The sequence below is a fragment of the Gymnodraco acuticeps genome, unplaced genomic scaffold, assembly GCF_902827175.1.
Source record: "Gymnodraco acuticeps unplaced genomic scaffold, fGymAcu1.1, whole genome shotgun sequence".
NCBI classification, from domain to species: Eukaryota; Metazoa; Chordata; class Actinopteri; order Perciformes; family Bathydraconidae; genus Gymnodraco; species Gymnodraco acuticeps.
The window spans coordinates 21797-47643 of NW_022992222.1; the positions used below are offsets into that span (position 1 = coordinate 21797).

Consider the following 25847-nt stretch of genomic DNA (forward strand, 5'->3'; position numbering starts at 1 on the left):
CAATTTTCCCCTGCAGGCTAAATCCAACTGTTCTGCAAGGCTTCACATGTAACACAGTGCGGAAAATGAAAAAGAAAAGGGTCCGAGGGCTGATCCGTTCCTGTAGGCCAAGGAAAGGCAGGGCAAAGGTGAAGCTGGAGGAAACACAGGTAAATTACTATATCCCTTTATCTGAGTTGATAACTGAAATAGATATGATGTATAACACCAGAGTCTTGCATTTAGGAAAACATTAGTTGTTTGATTGAGTTATAATAAAGTTATGCATTATTTTCTACAGCTGACGTGCATGTATAACCAGCTCAAGGGACACCTCTCTCAGGACTTTGCAGATTATCCATCAGACATGCTCATCTACCTAAAGTTAGTTTTCCTTGAAACATTTTTATTTTAATGAACCCCTTATCGGCTTAATATAGAACACATTTTCTTATTTTTTACATATCTGTTTATTACAGCATCAAAGATGTCCAGGGTGCCAACTGCAGGTCATACTTTACCGCATTGGGTGCTGCAGACTTCACTGTGGCCTCCAGTGTTTTGAACAAAGACTCGAGGCTATTCAGCGAAGCCCAGAACTGCTTGGTGAGTGCCGTTAAAAGGAATGTTTGCTAAGGGTTATAAAGAAAGATGTAATGTGTTATAACTTGTTGTATTCATTGTAAAATATAACTTTTACTGCAAAAAAAACATAAAATTAAGCTTAAATAACCAAATGGAAACCGTAAGTTATAACATGTAGGCCTACCTATGGCTATACAGAGCGGTGCGATGGTGATGTGTTTTTGTAGGCCGTCCCGGAAATTAGCATTGCAAGGGCTTCCCCGACTAAAAGCAATGGGATTTGATTGCAGAATATTGCAGAAAATACGCTTTTTTGGCCAACACACGTTAATCATACTTAACATGTTTTGTTTTTGAAGGGTAAATACAATCGACAGAAATAAAAAGCTAACGTTAGGCTAAAATCAAACTATACCACGGCCGCATGGCTATACCAATTCGGTTCAGAATTGATTTTAAACTCCTTTTATTTGTTTTCAAAGCCCTAAATGGGCTGGCTCCGGCCTATATAGCCGAACTCCTCAATCTCTACACCCCAGCCAGAGATTTAAGGTCGGCTGACCAGCTTTAAATCTACACTAAAGACTCACTTCTTCTCTCTGGCCTTCTAGTCTGAGCGGAGCACGACTCATGACATTTCCCTGTGTGTGATTTTTTATTTGTAATGTTGTATTTGTTGTAAAGTGTTTTTATTGTAAAGTATTTTTATTGTATGTACAGCACTTTGGCTCGACCAAAAATGTGCTATATAAATAAAACTTGATTTGATACGTCACTACCGTTAAGCGGTGGACTGGTATAGAGTGGCAAAGTCACGCCCATCTACTTCCAGTCCATGGGACCTTATTTCGGAAAAATTATGTATTGAAGTCAATGGAGAGAGAAAACGTATCTTTCGATCCCGTTTTAATTGTGCCACGAATTACACATATGATGTTTGTCAATCTTAAAAAATCATTTCCATGTCAAAAAAGTCACAGTTTTTCGTAAAACTGTGGAAATATAAGACTATGAGAAATACGCAACTAGAAAGACTACAAATCCCAGAGTTGCGTAAGTGATGTCATAACTGATGTCACAATTGTTTTCCTCCGCTAAATATAAGAGATAGATAAGATAACTTTAACAAGATGCCTGTGTGCTTAGTACCAGGTTGTTATCATACCAGCAATAGATCTTGCTCGTTCTTTCGCTTCCCGTCTGATGAAAGGACCAGGAGTGGCTGAATCAAGTTAGCTACCTAGCTTGTAGCAAGCACGTTAGTTAGCATTACAGTCTTAGCCTTGTCATTTTTATTAGCCTTAACATGAAGTGACATTAAGTAACCCAAAATGTTTAACAGTAAGAGTAGTAGTCATATTTCGTGAACCCTTTGAAGAGTATTGTCACACCGGTGTGATCATTCTATAATACACCATTTAAGCCCGGGGGAGAAATGCTAACGCTAACGCTATATTAGCATCGGCGATCTGTTCTACATTACATTGCATTTAGCTGACGCTTTTATCCAAAGCGACTTACAATAAGTGCATTCGACCAACAAAATACAAACTTGAAGAAAACAGAATCATATAAGTACATCAGGTTTCATAGAGCAAAAACATTTCAAGTGCTACTCAACTGGCTTTAGGTAAGCCAGTCCTTTATTAGTATATAAGTGCTTTGTTAATAGTTCTATTGCTCGAAGTAGAGTCGAAAGAGATGAGTTTTCAGTCTGCGCCGGAAGGTGTGTAAGCTTTCTGCTGTCCTGATTTCAATGGGGAGCTCATTCCACCATTTTGGAGCCAGGATAGCAAACCCACGTGTTTTTGCTGATGGGAACTTGGGTCCCCCTCGCAGTGAGGGTGCAACGAGCCGTTTGGTTGATGCAGAGCAGAGTGCACGTGATGGGGTGTATACGGTTTAACCATGTCCTGGATGTAGGAAGGGCCAGATCCATTCGCAGCATGGTACGCAAGTACCATTGTCTTGAAGTGGATTCTAGCAGTTACCGGAAGCCAGTGGAGGGAGCACTTCATGCTATCTGCACAAATAGTTGACATTAAACATTAAAAAGATCAGGCAGTTCAGAGAGAATCAAAGGAAGGCAGGCAGGCAGGCAGCAATGCATGACATTCTTCTGGACGTGTTTCATTGTGGTGATAGTGAGGGTAGTCAATCCCTTGTTTAGCAAGACAGTAGTGACGGCCATCTTGGTGACGTCTGTGTTGTTGTGCAAGACCAGAGTTGTAGTTCATTGACCATTTCACACACAAAAATGTGTTACTTCACAGTTTTACGACAACTTTTTTTTTTTTGACTGGCAAAATTATCTTTTAAATTGACAAACATGATATGTGTAATTCGTGGCACAATTCAAACGGGATCGAAAGATAATCTTTCTCTCTCCATTGACTTCAATACATAATTTTTCCGAAATAAGGTCCCATGGAGGTCCACCGGAAGGGGAGGGACTTCACCACCCGTCGGCCTTTACACAACTCTGACGAGGGGGGAGAGAGCACGCTCGTGAACTGTCAACAGGGGGGGGGCGTACGCTCTGTTAGCGCCGTGTTATGCATTCCCACTGCACCTCGCGGGAGCACGCACATCGTAAAGCAAAAACTCGCAGACATTTCAATGATTTGTACGGCAAAGTTTGGTTTGGAAACAATATAATTTCCTTTTTGGCGGGCATGCTTAAAACGGCATAACACCGGAGCCTCGCTGCGGTGAAACTTTGGCTCTGTTCCGAGTTTGTTGACTCCTTTCAGATTTTTCCGTCTTTGTTAAAAAAAATCCGTCATAGACAGAAAATATTCAGTTAACGCGACCTCTGGTCCGCACGCAAAGTACTTAATGTATTCACTTTTTATGGAACATAGAAGCTTTGGACATTCACCGGTGGGGTATTAACTGACGCAGGACAAAATGGGAACAGGAATTGGTAAAAAGACTCATTACTGAACCACTCTATAGATGTTTACACTGTCAATGAAAGCATACTTAAAGTAACGTTACGATTAAATAAGTATTGTTATGTTGAAGACAAAGGCAGACATTTTGAATGTATTGTTATTTGGTTTCTGTAAAGTAATCCATTTCCCATATTAGTGTAGGCCTATATGTTTAACACATTTGCCTGTCAATGCATTGTGGCACAATTTTAATTAAATGCTTTGTTTTTAACTGTCTAGGGTATAAGTGGTGTGAAACTAAACGGAGGCGACGTGGAGGTGTTAGGGAACATGGTGTGCACTCTGGACAGTTCTTACATCGAAAACAGCGATTCTCTCATTTTGGAAAAGCTCAAAGTCTGCAAGGACCTCTCTGCCAGCCAGGTGGCTGCCATGGAGAAACTGCTGCAGTCTGGGAAGACAAAATACGGGTACGATAATATTTTTGCAAACAAACACTTTTTATAAAAAAACAATGTCCAGCCAATTGGATTGCAATTTAAATGATAAGGCTGTTAAAAATATTTACACTTATCAATGTCAACAAATCCCATGAAAAGCCCAAAACCAGAAATGAATCGATCCTACAACCAAAACATTTCTGTGTTTCCAAAACCAGCTATACAATCATATTTTATTCCATCAAGCTCCTAAAACTAATAAAAGCACATAAGTGCCCCACACTATTCACTGGATGACATGATCCATCACTACCTTAAACACAGAGCATAGTGGTATACCAAATGCAGAAATGTGTTCATAAACAAAAATAAATCTAAAATTTGAATAACTTTGTTGACAAACTATTGTTCCCAGGTGTTTTCAGTTATCCCTGTGTTTTAGTTTTAAAACTGAAACTATATATTTGTGATTCATTTCTTTAGGCAAAACTCCACATCTTTAATGTGCACGTCTTCTCAGTGTTGATCGTAAATGTAAATTGTTCATAGAATCATAGCATAGTACAATGAAGCTATGAGTCCCTTAATGCCTGATATATGGACACAGGAAGCAGAGTTCCTTTAGGTCATGGAGCAGTGCTAGCTTTGCCCTCATGTACCAGGATGCATTGTGCACAAGCATAGGTGGTGCCAGGGTGGCGCTAGGGGGTGCGGCAGCTCCCCCTAGGATAGCCATATAGCACCCCCAAGAAATGTATGTATTTTTACATTTTTATGTGTGAAATTCATAATTTAAAAAATGATTGATTCGAAAATAATATGCAACAGTACACGTACTTCTGGGTCCTCCGTGTTTCATTCAAGCTCGGCTCTGTGTGTGGGTGTGTGGCACGAGAGAGAGAGAGAGAGAGAGAGAGAGAAGAGAGAGAGAGAGAGAGAGAGAGAGAGAGAGAGAGAGAGAGAGAGAGAGGAGAGAGAGAGAGAGAGAGAGAGAAGAGAGAGAGAGAGAGAGAGAGAGAGAGAGCATCTGGTGCTAGCTAGCTACGCTAACGGATATAAGGACCTTTTTCAACAACAAGGTGGAGGGAGAACTCTCTCCTGTCAGACTGAGAGGTTGAGATAACGTCAGCTCAGGTGAAGTAAATAACTCTCTCAGTGTTTAGATAGTTAACTTAAGTTAAGTTATAGTGGGTCTCAAACGGTTTGGTCACGATTAATGTAAACAATTATTTCCGAGGCACACGTTTATATGATCACTTGATCAGTATACAAAAATAAGAGAATAAATGAAAAACAGGTATGAAATACTATATGACACAGTCAAACAAGAATACAGTTTAAAAGGGGAGTGATTTGTAAAATATCCATAAAGAAATAGAAAATCGGTTTAGGTTTACTGTTCCGTTTCATATGGGTGTTCAGAGATGTATCTATAGATCTCTTCATTTTGCTCTCAAGGTGCACCAGATTGATGCATTTTTTAAATCTCCCCGGGGGAGCATGCAGGGCCGTCTCTCCCTACAGGTCGATCACGCAGACTGCGTGGGTCCTCACCTTGCGGAGGGGGCCTCACCTTGCTGAGGGAGCCTCACCTTGCTGAGTGAGCCTCAACGGAGCCTCAACTGAGCCGCTTATACGGCGCAATTAGTGTGGCGTGGCACAGTTTCGCCGCTGCGAGGCTCCACTAACACCCCCCCCCCCCCCCCCCCCCCCCCACCGGCGGAGGCGCTCGTGAAACAGAGGGCCTCATCATATAACTTTGCGTGGGCCTCAAGTTGGCCAGGGACGTCCCTGCCTATATGCCGTGAGCTAATTATCGAGCCTTCATTGTAACAGTCGCGGGTACACTGTGTATGTGCGTGTGGGGAGTGTTGCATTCGAAAATTCAACTGAAGTGACCGGTAAATTAATGGGAAGCCCTACATTTTTGAGCACCCTCTATGAAACATCAAGCTACCCCACAGCACCCCCAAAAGGAAATCTCTGGCGCCGCCACTGTGCACCAGCTACGAACGAACACACATATTGGAGCCAAGTTTTGCCTATTCTTATGCAGGTTGTAAAATAAAACAAAGACACTGCGTAGCCCTTACCAGCATGAACCAAGACTACAATATCTGTTTATTATTTTCCCCATTGTCAACCACAGTGCGCATTAAAGCTTCACTTCTTCAATTTTTACCTTTCACAATAAAAGCCCAACTTAAATTCATTCTGCACTTCCTCTTTGCACCGCTGGTACTGCTTTTAACTTCAGTAACCTGAAGATCTTCAGCCCACCTCTGTGCAGTTGCAATAATTGACTACACTTACTAACAATGATTTGACGTCCTCATTACATTTCTTGTTATTTTAAAGATTGTTTTGTATTTCAGTGGGAAGTGCTACACACAGGGTAGTTGAATCAGAACATTTAGCGAGACGGACAAAAACTGTCTGTGTTTTGTTCCTTTTATCAAATTTGTTGGCTTATAACATGCTTAGTATAACATTGTTTTATCCACAACTCATAGCAACCTTTTTTTGGAGGCACTTTTATGTTTATAGATCTTTAATGCTAATTCAGCAAATTGACATCCTACACCACCAAGTAGGTATCAAGACAGAATTTAAAACATTTCTGTTTTCAGGGATGTCACCACCTGGAATGCGAAAACCCTGGTAGACCTCGGAGAGCTACCTCTTTATTTGACAGGAAACTTCTGGGGCAAATTCAAATCTGTAAGTGTTTCGCTTTTTCCTGTTTCTTGTTAAGTCCAATAATATTCATCTCATTTCATAATTTAAAGTACTTTGTAAGAGACACGTGATTAAATAGAACAATTCTTGATTTTTTCTTTTTCTTTTGAAGAAAACAAAGAAAAGGTTCCTTAAGACCTTTATGCCAAAACAGAGGAAGAAGAAAGTGAGGAAGAGTAAACTCAAGAAGCTGTTCAAACACATCAGTGCCCGCAAGACAAAACGAGGAGCAGGTAAAGAAGGAGGAGGTTGATAGCCACAGTGTTAGCATCTGTATTTGTTGTGTGTATTTATTACATAAAGAGACACTGGTGTATCTCACTGTACTATCTTTTCCCCTCTCACTGGTCAATTATTTCAAGGCTGCATTGTGGGCAACATCACCCAGGTGACAGTCAGTGACAATGCCTTCCCATATGGCTACGACCTGATGCAATTCAACCACTGCCTGGACATCCCCGTTCTAAAGGACAGCCTGGACTCTATCTGCCAGAAAGTGGGACGACGATGACTTTCAGAAAGTCATTCTGAGGAAACTCAACGAGGTACATTTTGCATATACAATGTGAAATTGCGAGATTACTTAATGTAAGACGTACACTATTTCTTGAGATATGCATATAGTATATACCATTACACGCTAGTAATGGAGTTAAGAAATAAGAAATAATTGGACAAAAAAAGTGTGTTTCATGTCTTCGAAGATATATTTGTAAAATCACATGGTTATTTTAAGTTTGTTAGAAAGAAAATAGATGGATTGATGGATTAATGGATTAATGGATGGATGGACAGACAGAAAGATAGATAATGTTCTATATCCAACTCATAAGATAGGCTACATTGCTGATTTTCACTAGTGAGCATGATCGATAGACAGCTAACATTCCCGAACTCAATTACACTATGACAGACTGACTGACAATGATTATTGAATTTGGTCTCTAATGGAGCTTTCACACCAACGCGGTTCCAGGTCCGGTTCCGAGCTAGAGCCTGAAAAGCACAGTTTTTTCCTGTTCACACCGCAGCGGAGCCGCCTCTAAGCTCCGGAATCCGGTTAGTTTCAAGCACCAAAAAATGTCGGTCTAGAAGCAAGAACCGCATACCACGTCACGCTTACGTCGGAGGGGGGCGAGATTAACCTGAGCTAACAGTTAAAGGCGAATACGGCAAATAAAAGTTGTAACAAGCAGTAGCGCTGAGCAAAGTGACTAGAACGCAACCACACACTTGTAAAAAAAAAAACACACTTTATAAAGTCAGGCAACACTTTGACCATCCGTTCGCTGTTATTGATCATTGTGGGGAGCAGGCAGACGTTTTGTTTTGTATTATAGCAGCTATCGGATGGAATCAATACATGGGCTGCACAGGTTGTCATGTCCGACTATCACAAGTAGAATCATAATGAAAAATACGCCGGTAAAATGTGCCTGTAGAAAACGGCTTATGCCACAATAGGATAGCAACAACAAGTAGTCAGATAGTCAGTGTAGCTTATGTTGCTATGCTAACATGATCCATTTTATACCAGAGAAACTTCATAACAGTGTTGTGATGCCAAACAGTGTCAATTCATACTGAAACACATTCACTTATATGGGGAATTGGGGATCAGCTGCTTGTGTGACAGTCAGACAGTGAATACTTTACAGCGGCCGCTGCTGTGTGAGCTAACCCGGAGCTAACGGGAGAATAAACTCCGGTGGAAGAGCAGCACTGTCGTTAAATGCCGCTGAAACACATTAATAAACAATCAGGGTTTCCGCGGGGTCTTAAAAAGTCTTACATTGATAATCTGAATTTAAGGCGTTAAAAAAGGTTCTTAAATATGATCAAAACAATAAGAAAGGTCTTAAATATGATTTTAGAAGGTCTTAAAAATGATCAGATTTGAAAGGTACTTATGTGTTGCGATCGCGTCTAAAATGTGTTTTTGGGCCCATTATCAGAGAACACCCACCTAGTAACCTAGCAACCAAGCTTCGGCTAGCGGCAGTCAGAAACTCATGTATCTTCGAATCTACTTACAAATAAATATGGGGAAGTGTAAGTTCAACCGTATTGGTTGGAAAACATCGAATGTTGAAACCAGTGGAGCAGAACGTGTTTGAAGCCCGCTGCACCTTTTGCAAAAGAAATTAGCGTTTGTTTTGCTAATGTAGCGTGTAGCTAGTGCAGCAGCTCCCGCAACAACACCGGGGGACCTCCGGGCGACGTTTGGGTCTACGTGAACCATAAAGCGGAGGTGCTGTAGACGCTAAATACCGTAGTTAAACACCAATCATACAACAGCAACGATGAAAGATTATAGCCAAGGCAGCAGAGCTCTGAATATAGCTCTTGTTACTCTCTCACACACACACACACGCTGCTCGATTATGGCAAAAATCATAATCACGATTATTTTTGGTCAATAATTGATATCACGATTATTAAATACGATTATTCATTGACTTTGAAAACATCCATTTATTGAACTTTAAAACAAATAATAATTTGAACAGTATATTTTTAAACTGTTGATTACCCGAATGTATAATTCAACTGAAAAACCAATACAAACATAAATTAAATAAATGATGCATTTAAATAAATAATATCAAATAATAAATACCAATAAACAAGATCAACAAATATTTTGGAGCGCACTTCCACAAGCTACTAAACATATATATAAATATGATAAATACAAATAAATTAGACTAAAATTAATTAGATCAAATATGTTGTTTGATCGTATTTTAACTGTCACAACCTAGCAAAGCTAAATAATAGTTTTTTTCGATTATGTTGTTTTGTAATTGTGCCAGGCCAAAATTGTAATTGCGATTAAAATACGATTAATTGCACAGCCCTAACACACACACAAACACACACAGAGACACACACACATACACACTTTTTGGCTAACACAGTTCTGTACTGTTATGCTGTTATGTTCAGTCATTGTTCTTATGTTGAACATGAATACATTTACTTTGTATTGGGATGTATTTCTTCTTTCATAGCAATTTTCATACTTCTTGCTGTGAAATAGGTCTTAAATTCTATTCAAAGTGGTCTTAAAAAGGTCTTAACAAGTCTTAAATTTGAGTTGGCGAAACCTGCAGGAACCCTGAACAATGCACCACGGCACTCTGGAGAAGAGTATAAGGTTGGAGAAGTCGTTATTTTATTTTATTTGGCTTCGTATATGATTAAAAACAACATGATCATCGACACGAGGCAGTCCCCCATTGTTGTTGTAGTGAGTAACGCATGGATGTATAATAAGAACTGGATACAGCTTGGGAGGGCGGGGTCTCGTTCTTTCCTATGAGAGCTGCTCATTGGCGCATGAGGACAAAATGGCCCAACTTTTGAGAGAGCGAAACGTCACAGATTACCCGTTATGCCTGGCTGTCAGAGCAGAAGTACCCGTATGTGCGCTCATAGAGCATGCGCAGTTGAGTTGCCCCTTAAGCCCCGCCCCCGAGCTCCCACTCTCAGATGCGAGTTCATAATGCAGAGGAAAATAACTCTCAGAATAACGTTATTAGCACATTTTACAACTTGAGGACCGAATGTTTTTAATAAGGGCTATACAAATGTTCATAGTGGGTAGTTTATTTAGTTTTTAAAAAATTATCCAACGATTTACAGACGTCTCTTTCCCAATGTAAGTAAATGGGAAAAAGTGTTTCCGGGCCCAGCAACCCATATAAAAGTGTAGTACTGCCGTTTGGCCACAACGAATATTTTCCTCAGAGTCCGGCGCACTTCCTGGGGGCTTGGAGTAACGCCGCTGGGGAGAAAATCAGCGACGTAAGCGGTGACGTCATGACGCAGCAGCGGCAGCACCAGTCACTCTGGGCGGTGTGAACAAAACGGGGGCTGAAAAGAAAAAACCGGTTGCGAACCAGAAAAGCTCTAGCACGGAACTAGAACGGGAACCGCGTTGGTGTGAAAGGGGCATAAGTTAACTTGTTTTTATACGAACAGCAGTCGCCATGTCATGTGTAATAGGAAAATATGTTTTTTAACATCAATTCATTTATATAACATTTACCATATTCCACATTGTCAGGCTTACCCATTGGGTGTTCCTGAAGAGCAAGTTCAGTTGCTTGGTTCAGTGTCTCGTGTGGCAACACTGAATGACATCTCCAAGTGGATAATCACCAAAGTTGACACCCTGGCGGCACTCGTGAAAACTGGAGATGGGGTCCTGGGAGGCAGCAAAGGTACAACATAGAGGGATTATCAAATCCACACAACCAATAAAAAACATCATGAATCGTTGAAATATACTCTTGCCTGTATCCTTTTTTTCATGTGTGGTGATTTCTTCAATGTTTAGAGCAAAGCAATCATCACCAAGTATCTGGTAACTCCTGGAAACTCCCTTGGCGCCACTGAGCTGAACAGCATTGACTCCAACCTGTGCTCATTAGACATCAGCTCGCTGGAGAAAATCAAGCCAGACAGCATCAGGTGGGTTGTTGTATGTCGGGTAAGGATACATAGACATTCCACCTTGAGTTTTGAATTTTGGACGGAGCTATTTTTGGTTTTGTTTTTGCCAGAAATTGACATATTTGGGCGAGAGGCTGGAGCTGAGGCAGAATAGGTCCCCCAAAGTTAACAGCTACATACTGTATAGCTAGTTAACTTGGTTAGCAATGTACATCTTACATTATTATTACCTGTTGATTAAGATGCTTGCTTAAGCTTAGGGGGGAGAACATTCTTAAAACCAAATTATTTTACCTGGGAAATTAACAGCCATCTCCTTTGAGTTTCTTATAGTGAAGCCAAACAACATCTGTCTTTGCCAGATAGCAATGTACGCACTAAAGCTTATGCTGCTTTATTGTCCTATTAACTCTAAATCTGATAATTATTTGCAAAATTATCAATGAAGCTATATAGTAGAAGGCTTGAAAATATCAACAACTGAGACTATAAACTCATCAGGATAATGTTTACTTGGTCTTCTTCTTAGAGTACTTCGCATTGGCTTCACTTTTCAGACCGAGAGGTTGTCACTTGGTGATGATGCAGACTTAACATTTTGTTATTTTTTCCCCCAGAAATTCCAAACCTTTGAATTCGGCGTCATGTTCAAGGAAGCAAAAGAAAGTCCTGTATGAGATCAGTAAAATCTCCTTCGTCTCACAGAGTTCCAATCCCACTACTTACTACAACTTAATTAGGTCCTATCTAGGTAAGAGTACATGTTATATGTATTTCTGGCTGTTTCTTTGTCCAGTAAAACTCCTTCTAATTTCCTGTATTTCTTTTCTACCTTGATAGGCGGGGCACCTCTGACAGATGTAGTAGATTTGTCAAAACAGAACATCCACATGGACTTGAACACTTTCCAGAGTCTGGACCCCAACGTGATCGCTGTAAGGGTATTAGAGTTTACAAGAGAGCGGGTTTAGGACATCAATTAAATATTAGGAAATATTGAATATAACACTACTTAACTGAAGCTAACAATGTAATACATTTAGGAGGGTTAATGGTTCAAAGAACCCAAAATGATTCCAGCCAGCAGGGTTAGCTTAGTTAGCTTAGCTTGAATGTACAATCTTTAAGATATCTGTTTTCGTTTTCTTTGCGGCAACAATGGGGATAAGCTTTAATTGGAGTCGCGACAGACACCCAGTTCTTAGTTAAAAAGGATGGACCCAAATGCAGGACATACACGGTTTTACTGAGAAGTACCTTTAATGGGAGATAGAAAATGACGCTTGTAATTCATAGCTTAATCAATTTTTTAGACATTTTTTGGAAAAAATAATCTTAGGTAAGAGGTAACGTGCAATTAACGTGCAATTAAATGTCATTAAAATTACACCAGGCTGCAAGGTGTGATCTGCAATCTCCCCTCCTTTCTGTTTTAACAAAGCATACTGTATGTCCCCACAGAGCACAAAAAAGTTGTGAAATGTTTGATTTTTGCAGCTGTAATTTAAAAACTAAAATGTCTAAATCCATCATAGACTTAAAAAAAATGTATTTACCAAAACTTTCACTTGTAAAAAGTATTAAGCAACTTACTTCTATGGTATTTCAATCGTTGCCTGTGTGTTAATACTTCTGTCCAATTATTGTTTTGTGTGAAATGAGCAGAAATTGACTGCGGGCGGACGTGAAAGCCCTAGTGGGAGCCAATCTACCAGATCTGAAGGTGTTTGAGAATGATACCGCGGTTGAGACCTGGAGAAACTTGTTGACCCAGACAGAGCTGGACACCCTGGGTGTGGGCCTAACCACCAGCAGAGCCACCTCGACCACGGCACCACCAAACCCAGCTTCCGTAAAAAACAACAAAAGGTAAACACACTTTGTGTTTGTTATGACAACACTTAAGCAAGTATTTCCAGTAATACTTGCATTATCATAAAATTGATTTATAGCATGACAAAGTTATACTAGTGGGTGACTTTGAATGATTTACACACTGTCTAACTAGATCAAATCTCATCCACAGGAAAAGCAACAACGGCCAAGACGGTGAAAACCACACCAGGTGAGCATAGCTTCTGTGTGTTTTGAGCAGTGGTGAAAAGTAACTGAGTAGATGTACTCAAGAACTAAGCTTGAGTATAATTATGGAGTACTGGTTGTTGAGTATTTCCATGTCTTGCTACTTTATACTTCTTCTCACACAACATCTCAGAGGAAACATTGTTCTTTTTACTGCGCTACATTCATTTGAGCTTGTCATTGACAATCTTGAAGATTAATATATCCTATGTATTTGTGAGTGATAAAAACAGGATAAGATAATATTCTAAAACACTTTTAAGAGAGCCATTGTGCATAATGAGTACTATTATTTGTGATGCTTTAATACATTTCTCAGATAATATTTCCTACTGTAATGTTACTTAAGCAACAGTTTGAACTCACAATTCATACATATTCTGGAGAAACTCACAAACTGCTGGCCAGCTAACCAATCAGAGCAGACTGGGCTCTGGTTTCAGACAGAGCGTGAAAAGAGGTGCTGCAGCACAGGCAGTATGAGAGAAATAAAGAGGTTTTTGAACATTAAAGCATGGAGACATGTCCCAGTAGAGACACTACATACTGATATGAACCTGAAAATGAGCGTAATAAGTCCTCTTTAATGGCCCCATTTTTAATTCACATCTGTTTTGTATTATGCAACTAAATGGATTTCTAGCAAAGGAAGTAACACCACTGGGTGACTGATTTGACAATGCATTGTCTAACTAGCTCAAATCTCCTCCACAGCTAAACCAATTACAACCACAACCCCGAGAGTGACAACAACAACCGCACAAGGTTAGCATCTATGACTGGTTTCTTATTTACATCATGCCGTTTTTTAAGAGCTTAATCATTGCTTTTTAACAATCTGATCAATGACCAATAGTGTTGAGAATACAATTACGCCTCTGTGACTGATGTCATTACTCCTATAATGTATGTTTGTGGCTTTGATTTCTAGTCAACGCCACAAGTGGGGGAGCACAGCTTGCAAAACACCCAACATCCATGTTCCTGGCTGCTCTGCTGACAGCTGTGCTGCTGCAACTACTACAATAACCATCATAAATAGATGTGAAACTTACTTATCATACTCTTCAATAATCAGTAACTATTTAATACATTTTTCAGTAATGCTCACTTCTTTAGAGTGAGATTTGTTTATAATTATGTTAGTTATTTATCACCCTGGAAAATAAATTGGTAATTCTACTGCTCACTCTTAATGTTTAAAATTGCAGGAATATAACATTCATATAATATGTTCTAAGGTGATGGGTCACTATATACTCAACTTGCTGGAATTTTTTAAAGGTTAGCACTGCTAATAATTGCCTTTATTTTGTATCATTATTAAAGCTTAAGTGAATGAAAAATACATATCATAAATTGCACTTTATTGTCTATTATTGTAACTACTCCTCAAATTAATAAATGCTAACTAACAAATACCTGATGATTGTGTTTGTGTCTCTTGGATATGTATCAGTTTTACACATAACACCATCACTATCCAAACGCATGGCCCTAGCCAGGCTTGGGGAGTAACGGATAACATGTAACCAGATAACGTAATCAGGATACAAAATAAAGTAAATGTATTCTCTTACAGTTACATACATTGTTTTTTGTATTAGTAATAAAATAGTAATGAAGCTTAGCGCAAGTTCAATGAGGAAGACCAATACCCCCTGGTGTTACACGTCACTTCAATCTCCTCTTCCATTAAGTAATCAGGGGCGTTACTCCCCAGCTAGCCAATCATCGCACCTGCTAACCCCTTTAAATCTGCTCTTCCCTCTCTGTCAGTTGTCATTTCAGGTGTCAACGCACAAGTATATGCGTCACTGTTTTCATGGTTAAGGCAAGCAGCAGCAGGGCTTCGTCCCAGCTCCAGGCATATATTCATCAGCTCCGCAGTCTTGCGGATTAAGTAGAGATGGGGTCGTTACTAAAAAAAAGTAATATATTACATATTACTTAAAAAACATAGTAATATATTACACTACATCGTTACTCTCTACATAAAGTAACTCGTTACTGTACTCGTTACTTTACTCGTTACTTTACTCGCAGGGCCGGCCCGCCCCTCCCTACAGGCAGATCACGCAGACTGCGGCGCGCCACAGTTTTGCCTCTGCGAGACTCCACTTGCACCCCCAATTACTATTGCATTAAGGAAGACATAACACAAGTCTTTCTTTTTATATGCTCTAAAATAGGCTACCAGCCTACCACAACAAACTAACAGTCTGGGAAACGTCAAGACACTAATTAATTAAACCAGTTCAAGACGCATTATTCTTATCATTCTTTATGAGCGCAGTAACGGTAAGGTATCTAATTACTTATGTATTTAGTATTCCATAACTTAGTAACAGAGATGGTCAAACTAAAGTGGTAGAGACATTGCAGAATTCCTACAATGAAGCGGGACATTGAACTGTTCACCCGTGAGAGGGCGATCAACAAAAGAAAGCGAGCGGCCCCGTTGAGGAAGTTTACAGATGAAAAGACTCAGCCATGTTTATGCAGCACTGCACGTGGAGATGTGGTCTCGCAAATCGCGCAGATTACATAGGCCTACATGTATATAAACCATAGACTGTAAACCTGCGGCGGAAACCCCTCTTGTCTGTCAGTGAGTGTGATTATTTATAAAAGTAACGAAGTAACGCGTGGCGGGGCAATGTTAGTAAACTGTAGTGTAATTAATAAATTATAAAAGTAACGCACTACACTACTGTTACCGGCAAAAGTAATATTATTACAGTAACGCTGTACAAAGTAACGCGTTACACCCAACTCTGGGATTAAGCTACAGGCCCGCGTTCCCCAGTCGGCTCGCGGTTCCAGCCGGCCGCCCCGCAAACCCGGACGCGGGAGGGAAAAGACAAGGAAATCGGCTCCACGGAAATTCCTCCGGCGTAATGGAAATGGCCTATTTCACACAAACAATTGACGCAGACGCCTTCAGTCTCTCGAGAGGGCATCACTGGCATCAGGGCCGCTCAAATGCGGCGCTTCCGGCTTCACGCGGAACGGGCCCTCATCGCATGCGAAGCATACCCACCTCTGGCTTCAACCACAACCCCTCCTGCAGGCAGGCAGGGCTTAAGCTACATCCCATTGAAGCTACTTCTCCTCCCGGCTCAGTAGTTACTACTGGACATGGCGGCTAGCAGGTCCATTGCACAGCCAGGCTCTCGCCTCTCTTTCCTGCGCCTCACCTCTAAAACAAGCGTCAGGGTAGCGCTGGCAATAGGCAGTTGCAACAAATTCACGAGATGTTCGTTATATCGTTATGACATTAGGGTCATGCAGAGTGAGATCGCTACCCCTTTGAGAGATGGGTGTGGCGCGTGCATGTGTGCGAGGGTATAGTAGAGCGAGTGAGTGAGCGGGATATATATGTTTCTATCCATCTCGCGAAACAGAAGAGCTAAATAAATGCAACGACCTCCCAAGTAGAGCTCGCCTCTCTCCAGTCATTCCGATAATGGGGTTATTGAACCCGAAGCGCGTTGCTTCTTCTGCCCTGGGAGACGACAGAGAGTCATTCCCAGTGGTGTAGTGGGGATTTTTTTACTGGGGGACGCTATTTTAATTAGGTCATCCCAAACAATGCCACACAATTGCGCACGCGCGCAGTGCACTCACAAAACGGGCAGACAAGGTCCACAGAAACTTACCGGTATGCTTAGTCCTACTTTAGTTACTGTACTTCAAAAAGCAGACGGCACACACACACACACACACAGTCACACACACACACACACACACACCTTGCTTTTTGAAGATGATAAATCCGAAATGGATGAAACAGCAGCCCAGTTTCCCAGCTTTGCAGTCTATCCACGGGTAGCCTCCTTGTTTCCTCCGCCACATCTCCTCCGTCCATACCTCTGGGAAAGATGAACTTGAGCTAGCCAGGGGAACGTTGCTAACGTGCACGTTAGCTAGCATTATCCACGTCTTTAGGCGGCTCTTCTGATGATGTAGTACTAGTAGCAGCTTCACTTGTAGCTTCGTGCTGCTAGCCTCTTTCTTCTTGTGAATTATATTCTTTTTAGAAAATAAATCAATTAAAAACGTTTTCCTTCCATTATAGAGCTTTTTCGTTAGCGTTCTTGAGGGAAAGAACTGCCGCAAAATCGGCGGGGCGGTGAGCTGGCCGTGGGTGTGTCCCAGCTCGCCGCAGGGTCACGAGCGTGATGACGAATCATCATTTTTGAAGGAAATCGTTTTTATTTTTTATTATAGGCCATTACTGTGAAATGTATTATGTTTTTGTCATTATTACAACAAATACACACTTGCAACTGATAAGACTGGCAATGATTTTATATTTATTAGACTATTAAAAAAAAGATCATGCTCCAAATAAGTGGGGGTACGGCGTACCCCCGCGTCCAACACCCACTACACCACTGGTCATTCCCCCCTGTTTCCTCGACTACGGTCGGGAGCCGACAGGAAAAGTTCAACAATATGCATTGTGCTACCTTTAGTTCAGGGTTAAGGTGAGTTCCAGGCAGTGTTGGGCGTAACGTGGTTACAGTATGGAGCTTCAGTAACGTATTACTTGCGTACGAAGTAATGTAACGCATTACTAATGCAGTTCGGGTCATTACTACCCGTTACAATGCTCAGTAAGTAACGCAGTTTCAAGCTTCAACACAGTAGCCTATTACCTGAAATGGACGGTGTTTCGTAGGGCTTATTTTCCTCAATGACCAAGTCGCTGCACATTATCCCATTTATGACACGACCATACTAAATAAATAGGAATTGACTCAATTAATTGAATGATTTATTGACTGAATAAGTCAATAAATCATCATGACGTAACTGTTTACGTCGTCGTTTTTCTCCCAATACCGCTGTCAAACAAACATCAATAGAGGATTGTGTCGGGTAGTTTTTAATTATACGAAGCAGATTCAATCAGAACTATTTCTTCAAACTATACTTTTCTAGAATGCCGTGATGTATCGGTCATCATGTGGTTCAGCGGCATTAACGCCGCTGCAGGCGTGTGCACCGGAGCTTATTCCTCGTTAACTCACACGCCAGCGGTTGCCGTTAAGCACTCACTGTCCGACTGTCATATAAACAGCCGATAATTATTTCCCATCTCTTAGCAATGTGGTTCAGTATGAGTTTACGCCGTCGGCATCACAACACCGTCATTAAAGTTATCTGGCATCCTACAGGTGACGTTGCTTGCAACCGAGCTAATCAATCATCTTGACTACTGTCAATATCATTGCGGCATTAAACCGTTTCCTACACAATAACAGAATCTCAATACTGGTTAGTGCTGCCGGACTCGTAATAAGCGTTTCAAGGTGCGGGTCGCGTTCTATTCAATCGTTCTGCGCTAACTGCTCGTCACAACTCTATTCGCTTTAGCGTAGGCTACTAGCATGACTGGTATTGCTCAGGGCAAATCTCGATGACAACGGTCAATGTTTCCCCCTGTCTACGCACGGAAATAATGTAATCTAATAGTGCGCAGGCCAAGGGCTGGCTCTTCAAAGTAGCTATTAACAACGCGCTTTAAAGTTCCCATCATCCGTTCGGCAGAACTCTTTCAGCCTCAAGCGGGAGTCAAGTAAGGAGAAACTACGCGTGCACCGGCTGTTCGGGTAAATAATAACCCACTGCTCAGGGAGATCCCCTCGTGCGTTGCCTTTACGCCATCTAGTGTTCAAATACAACACTACTAACCTATAACTCCGCTCAACTGGGAAAGAGAAGAAGAAGAGAGAAGAGGAGAATCCTCCAGGAGCACAGCGTTCCTAATCATGAGGAACTATAGGCCCAGTCACACACCTGGAGTGCCTAGGCATCACATCAAGCTCATGGTATTAACGTTCCTCTAATCAAACTGCGTGCATCCACATAACGTCTTCAACGACAGTTGCTCTTCCTCACCGGGGCAACCGTACTTCGCATGCGGATAATCTTCGGCACGCCATCATCTCCCGTTTCTGTGGGGACATCCTCACGACGACCGCGTTTTTCCCGACTCTTAAGGACGTGCACTGCACATCCTCCGTTTTGGGGGGAATATCTGCATGAGATCATCCGCCATAGCGGCACGCTCAGATTTCCTATCGCTTACACATTTATCATCACACTCGCTGGATCTAACGCGAGCGTCCCTCCATCATCCTCATTTCAGATGATAGAAGACGGTCTTAATCACTCAATCAGCTCATCAGCATCTATGACTCATCCCAGCGCACTTAACTGCTAATTAAGCTATACTATATCATGGGTCATGTCTCAGTATTTAACTAAGTGTACGTTTTTTTCTGCATGCATCCTGCACTTCATTCATATTCTCGGGTTCATGCTCACTTGGCTCGTGTTAAGCCAGGTTATGATATTCATGCATCACTGTACTCAAGCTAACAGCTCTCGTGCATTACTTGTCCACATCTCCCTCTTCGCCCGGACATCGGCTCGTGCTGCCAATCCAAGATCTCTTCAGTTTACCTATGGTAAATATGCATATAACTGGTGGTGGCGTCTTAATAGCATATCCAGTGCTGGAATTGGGCCGGTACTCACCGGTACGCAGTACCGGCACTTCTGGTTCTGACCATGGAGTACCGGCACTTCTTGCTCAGTACCGGCATGCTGGCGGTACTCCGGTACTCATGCACCGTGCCAGTACTCAACACTCTCCCGCCGTTCTTATTATACATCCATATATATATATACAGCCGCCCGTACTCAGTAGATGCGTCATGAGGTGCCGAACGGACATTCTCATCACTCTAACCGCTGGAGTTTCACAGCGGCTGTCAGCTGTTTACTCCTGTCATTCAAACAGAACGTGCTGGAGAGGGGGCGGGGCTTATCTTCTCCATGTAAATACTGTGGTGGAAACGACTATGTCAAAATTAACCTATTTGACCGTGATTTAATAGTAATACACGTTTCAAAATAATAATAATAGTAATAATAATAATGCCGAAGTAACAACATACTGAAAACTGTTAGTAAAACCATGTTTTAATGCCTTTACAATTTACATACCTAGATGCACGTGTGTTGTGTTTATGCAGTGCAACTCCCACCCAGTGGGTGGCTATGTAGAGTGATAGAACAGAGCAGGCACGCCCCCGTAAGAAGGAAAGCAAGTAACGTCACAAATTAGCATTTCTAAAATGTTAGAGTGGATTAATAAAAGTGCAAAAAGACAGCGGTTGTCGCCGGAAGAAACTTCAAATACAGAGAATACTGTGCCTGTGTTGGAAATTGTGTCTGATGGGGAGCTTTCTTTGGTTGACCCTCCTGCTCCAAGTTCTAGTGCATTAGCATTAGCACTAGCTCCGCCGCCTCCTCCAGAGCCTCTAACGCAGTGCTTCTCAAAGTGTGGTCCGCGGACCACTGGTGGTCCGTGAGCGCCCCCCTAGTGGTCCGTGAGTATATTGGTACAATTTCACATTTTAAATAAATTAATAAATTAAAGTTTTACGCACTCTCGCGGGAATATTTCCGCAATGGAGCGAGCTTAAGTTTCACTTTTCGATGGTATGATATAGCCCAGCGCAACACCTTCATCACACATGTTGCCACTTGTTTGTACCATTTTCAGGCGATTTGTAATCTGTTCTAGAAAAACGATGTGAATTTGGATATTTGTGGAGTTAGGTGGTACGCGAAGTGTTTTTTTATTGGTTAAATGGTCCTTGGTATCAAAAAGTTTGAGAAACACTGCTCTAACGTTAGCTGCTGCTGGCGCAACTGCCACCACCAACACCGGGCAAAGCGATGCACCTGACTGCTGGACAACGGACCAGGTGCAATATTTTTGCAAGACCAATGCATGGCTCCTTCTTAAAGATAAGAAGCTAGGATGTCGGATATGCAGAGATGTCAAATCTTTGGGAATACACACTGGACAAGGACTGAAACTGTCAACTGAATGGGGGTGAGTGTGCAGTGTCTCATTTCGGTGTTGACAAGGGCAAACAACAAGCTAGCCTGAGAAAAAAAATCAAAGAACATAAAGAATCACAAGCCCATGTAAAAGCTGCTGACATCCTTACATCTGCTTAACGTGAAACTATTCAACATCAAGTGCAGTCTATGCATAAATCTGAATTAGACACCACTATCAGAGTTTTTCGAACGGCATATAAAATTGGCAAACATAGCCGGCCATTCACAGACATGCCAATTGATTTGAATGTACAGAAACTGAATGGGCTGAACGTGGGCAGGGTTTGCACTCCAATAAAACCTGTGGCAAAATCATCGACCACATAGCTCATGAGCTGAAGAAAAAAAAATGGCAAAAGACATTACAGAAAACCAAAGAAAACTCTGTGTTTTGGTCGATGAATCTACCACTATTAGTGGTAAAACGGTGCTTGTTGTGTGTCTACGCTCAGCATTAGCTGATAGTGAGCCCGAAACGTTTTTTTTGGGAGCTGATCGAGTTGGATGGAACAACGGCTGATGACATCACAAAGGCGTTAATGGAGTGTCTTGGAAGAGATTTTAACGAGGACTTTTTAGGTCAGTGTTTCGTTTATTTTGCATGTGATGGGGCTTCAGTCATGCTAGGGAAGAGAACAGGCGTTGCTACCCAGTTGTGTAGTAAATTCCCAAGCCTGTTTGTGTGGCACTGCTCCAATCATCATCTAGAGCTGGCAGTTGGGGATGTGGTCAAGGAGGTCTCAGGGCTCAATCATTTCCAGATCTTTTTTGACAAACTCTATTCCTTGTTCCATGCCTCCCCCAAAAATCAGAGGCAGTTAGCGCAGTGTGCGCAAGCAGTCGGACAGCGTCTCCTGGTGATAGGGCGTGTTTTGTCCATCCGCTGGGTGGCTTTAAGTGAAAGGAGCGTCAGAGCAGTCTGGGAAAACTACCGAGTGCTTCATGATCACTTCACAAATGCTGCAAACGACACGAGCAGGGATTCCAGAGACAGAGCAAAGTACAAGGGCCTGGATGATGTGCTCACATCTGCAACGTTTGTCAGCAATCTGGGACTGATGTACGATGCGCTCACAGAGCTCAGCGACCTCTCTCGGCAACTCCAAAAAAGAGAGATGACACTGCCTACAGCAGATAGGCTCTTAACTCGAGAAATACGAGTTTTTGAATCCATGGTCACCATGCCTGGCCCACACATGACTACAGTTCATACAGCTCTAGCTGAGAAGTCCTTCAAGGGTGTTGCCCTGCGTGAGAATGGCAGGCTTGTACAGATTCATGCAGGTCAGTTTTTCCGCAGTATGGTAGAGAATCTGAGACACAGAATGACTTCCACAACCTCCTCTCATGTCAGCACAAGAGAAATCCCATTACATGGCCGGGAGGCCCGGGACAATCAGCTAATCCAGGACATGAAAGTTATCCATCCTGGAAGTTGGCCTGAAGAGGAGTTAGACGTACAGTATGGGGACGTAGAGGTGCTACGTTTGTGCGAAGTGCTGAAAGTGGACAGAAGAGAGACTGTTCAGGGCTTTCGCGAATACAAGGAAACCAGGGCATCCCGTACACCTGCTGCCATGGAGCCTCTACTGAAAGCAGTCCGAACCATCGCTGTCTCCACTAGTGAGTGTGAGCGGGCATTCAGCTGCATGAACGATATCCTTACTGCAAAAAGGAATGCTCTCTCTGTCAGCCGACTGTCCAGCCTGGTTTTCATTAAATGTAATGGACCATCACTAGGACAGTTCAATCCGGAACAGTATGTGAGGTCCTGGCTGGCAAAGGGAAGGAGAAGTGCTGATGAAAGAGCCTGTCCAGCTCCAGCCCCTGATACTGATGTCCCCAAGGCCTTCTGGAGCCTTTTCTAACAATGTGAAGTATATTGCAAAGCAGCTCACCCAGTGAGAAGACTTTGGCATAATGTGCCGATTTGTACAGATCCTGGAGATAGAAGGACTTCAGACCAACCAGGGAGTTATCTGATCAGCTTGGTGTTCAATGTAACTCTTTACCATGGCTCAGACGTTGTTACTTGCAGTTACAGTTTCTCATTTTAGATTGTGCAAATTTTGCATTTGTTTTTTTACATGTTCTTTGTTCATGCTCTTTATCATTTTTCTGAGTTGGAAAGTTAGATTGCATCATAGTTTACTTTATACATATTTGTATTCTTCAGTGGTGAAGTATATTGCAAAGCAGCTCAGCCATGTGAGAAGACTTTTGGCACTTTTTCGTTTTTTCGTTTTCTGAGTTGGAAAGTTAGATTGCATTCAAAATGTACAGAAATACTTAATTTTGTTAAAGCTTTTTATAAAAAATGCTTCTGACCAGAGCTTTGTTTCCTTGTCATTAATGTTGAACACCACCAGAGGGGCTCTCGCCTGAAAGGTCTCTGCTTCATGTGTCTTCAGCAGAAGATCTAGACTTTGATTGCTATATTTTCAGTTAATATTGACCTTACTGAGCTTTAGCCATATCCGCTGCCTATCATAACAAATGTTAAGTACAGTGAACCTTTCTAAAATATACAGTAGTAAAGAGACAAAACCCACCAGCATTATAGTAGCCAAATTCTTGTTTGTGGGCTGTATATATAAAATTGACTTGAAAAAGTTGCTGATTTTAGAGTACTGGCACCTTTTTCATTCCAATTCAAGCACTGAGCATATCAGGGCTTTCGTTCAGACAGGTGCAGCCACCTCTGCTGCCAATCAAGGCATTTCTCCCTCATCCCTGCAACTCGGACGGTGGTCCTCCTCTGCCTTCACATCCTACATCCGCCCGGACATCAGTGCCGTGCTGGCCATCCAAAGGTCCCTCAAACACTAAACGGTATTTATACATATAACTGGTGGTGGTCTTAGCAAGTCAGCACATTTACGTGTCACCGTGTTCATGTTTAAACACTTCATATCGTTGTGACCTTCGGGTCCACATCGTGTTTAACCCTGCTGCGCAGGTTGCGGCCAGTGGGTCAGCGTCATGTTTAACCCTGCGAGTGCAGGTTGCGGCCAGTGGGTCAGCGTCATGTTTAACCCTGCGGGTGCAGGTTGCGGCCAGTGGATCAGCGTCATGTTTAACCCTGCGGGTGCAGGTTGCGGCCAGTGGGTCAGCGTCATGTTTAACCCTGCGGGTGCAGGTTGCGGCCAGCGGGTCAGTGTCATGTTTAACCCTGCGCGTGCAGGTTGCGGCCAGTGGATCAGCGTTTGTCTAAATCCGCTAACCATGGTTGGCGTTCACATTAACCCTGCAGTGATTCCGACATTCTCATCATATCCCCGTGCTATCTCATTTCATCCACAGATCTCCTCAATCAGCCAGTAAGGTAAGAAATGCTTCACATCTCAGTACTTCTTACTTCTCTTCTCTTTGGGGGTTCATCGGAGCGGTTTTCCCTCCCGAATGATCATCCTACAAACCGGGGCCTAATCTCCAAACATCTTATACCATGTGTCCCGGTAATAAACATGTATTTGATACATCACGTCTCTCCTGATTGAAATGACAATAAACAGTGCATATTTCCTCTGAATTATGTTGTGTTGTAGTTCCCCGCTGTCACCACTGAGGGGCAGTGACTCATTGCAATCGTCTACAACTGGCTGCAACAACATATAATTCAACACTGTTGGTTATGAATGTTTGAAGTATATCAATTATTGTTTCTTGTATTCTGTCCTTCACTTGTGTAAATAGCATTACATGGTAGAGGGGCTCATACTGATAAATATGTTAATATTAGGTATACAAAAACTTTGAATACCAGCAATCCTGAAATGCAAAGAGTGATAGTATAGTATTTGGAAAGTATAATGAATGAGTGCAAGATGTTATGATGTAATGGCCGTGGCATAAGTAAATGGGTTTTAATAGGTTTCATTGCGTACTTCTAGTCCTCGGCCACGGCAACAATTATCTGTAAAAATACTCACTAATGAATTACTTTCCTGTAATGTGTTATAAAGGTGTTTGTGCATGTAAATGGTCTGCTAAGGCTAAAATCCCAAAGTTCCCTGCAGAGGGAGTTTCTCTCACACACACTTGAGAAGAGATTGTTTTGTATTTCTGAATAATCCAGATTAAATGTTCATGTATGACTGATTTTGATTGATTGACAGCAGCACTCTAACTCCCCCTGCTGCATATGGAACAAACTGCCTCCATTGCCTCATTGTTCCTGATGAATCCCCTCTGCTGCCATTCTCCCTGACAGTGTGACATGGAATCTGGGCAACAAGGTTTGGCGTCCCTTCCCCCAGTGACAAGCCCAAGTGTTCTCCAGTATATAAGCATCTGATTGTGGTTAGCTTTTGCAAGATCATCACAACATACAGACAATAAAGGGAATTGAAAGAATGAAAAACAGAATTAGCAAATGGGGAGTAAAGTCATCAGAAGTAATGACAGCAGTATCACAAGGTTTGTTATTTGCATTAGCAAGCTTTAAAACGGCACTGGTTGCAACAGATTGCACCGAATACAATATTAAGAGTACTTTTTCCACCTCTGAATATGAGGCACTGAACAGTTCAATCTCCACCGTACATTCGGGTCTCTGCATCCCAGGCTGGAGTTTTCTCTTCTTTCACATTACAGCGACAACATCCTGCGGTTTTTGTGAGTTTTAGTCTCTCAACGTCTAGGCTTGAATCTTACTTGAAGTAAAAAGGGAACAGCTTCTGGTCGGAGATGACAGGGGTAGATTGTTTTCTGCCCGCTTCAGCCGACGGTG

At 42.1% G+C, this 25847-nt stretch overlaps 1 protein-coding gene across 1 annotated transcript; it reads left to right on the forward strand.

The window, feature by feature from the left end:
• Positions 1 to 28: 28 nt before the first annotated feature.
• LOC117539747 (mesothelin-like) lies at positions 29 to 14579 on the forward strand. Its single transcript, XM_034206025.1, has 15 exons — positions 29 to 149; positions 281 to 363; positions 459 to 585; positions 3741 to 3931; positions 6532 to 6622; positions 6753 to 6873; positions 7003 to 7185; positions 10713 to 10869; positions 10986 to 11119; positions 11719 to 11852; positions 11942 to 12036; positions 12767 to 12970; positions 13128 to 13166; positions 13898 to 13948; positions 14115 to 14579. Exons 1-7 carry the CDS (start codon positions 66 to 68, stop codon positions 7149 to 7151), a joined length of 846 nt encoding a protein of 281 aa, XP_034061916.1. The 5' UTR covers positions 29 to 65; the 3' UTR covers positions 7152 to 7185; positions 10713 to 10869; positions 10986 to 11119; positions 11719 to 11852; positions 11942 to 12036; positions 12767 to 12970; positions 13128 to 13166; positions 13898 to 13948; positions 14115 to 14579.
• Positions 14580 to 25847: the final 11268 nt, after the last annotated feature.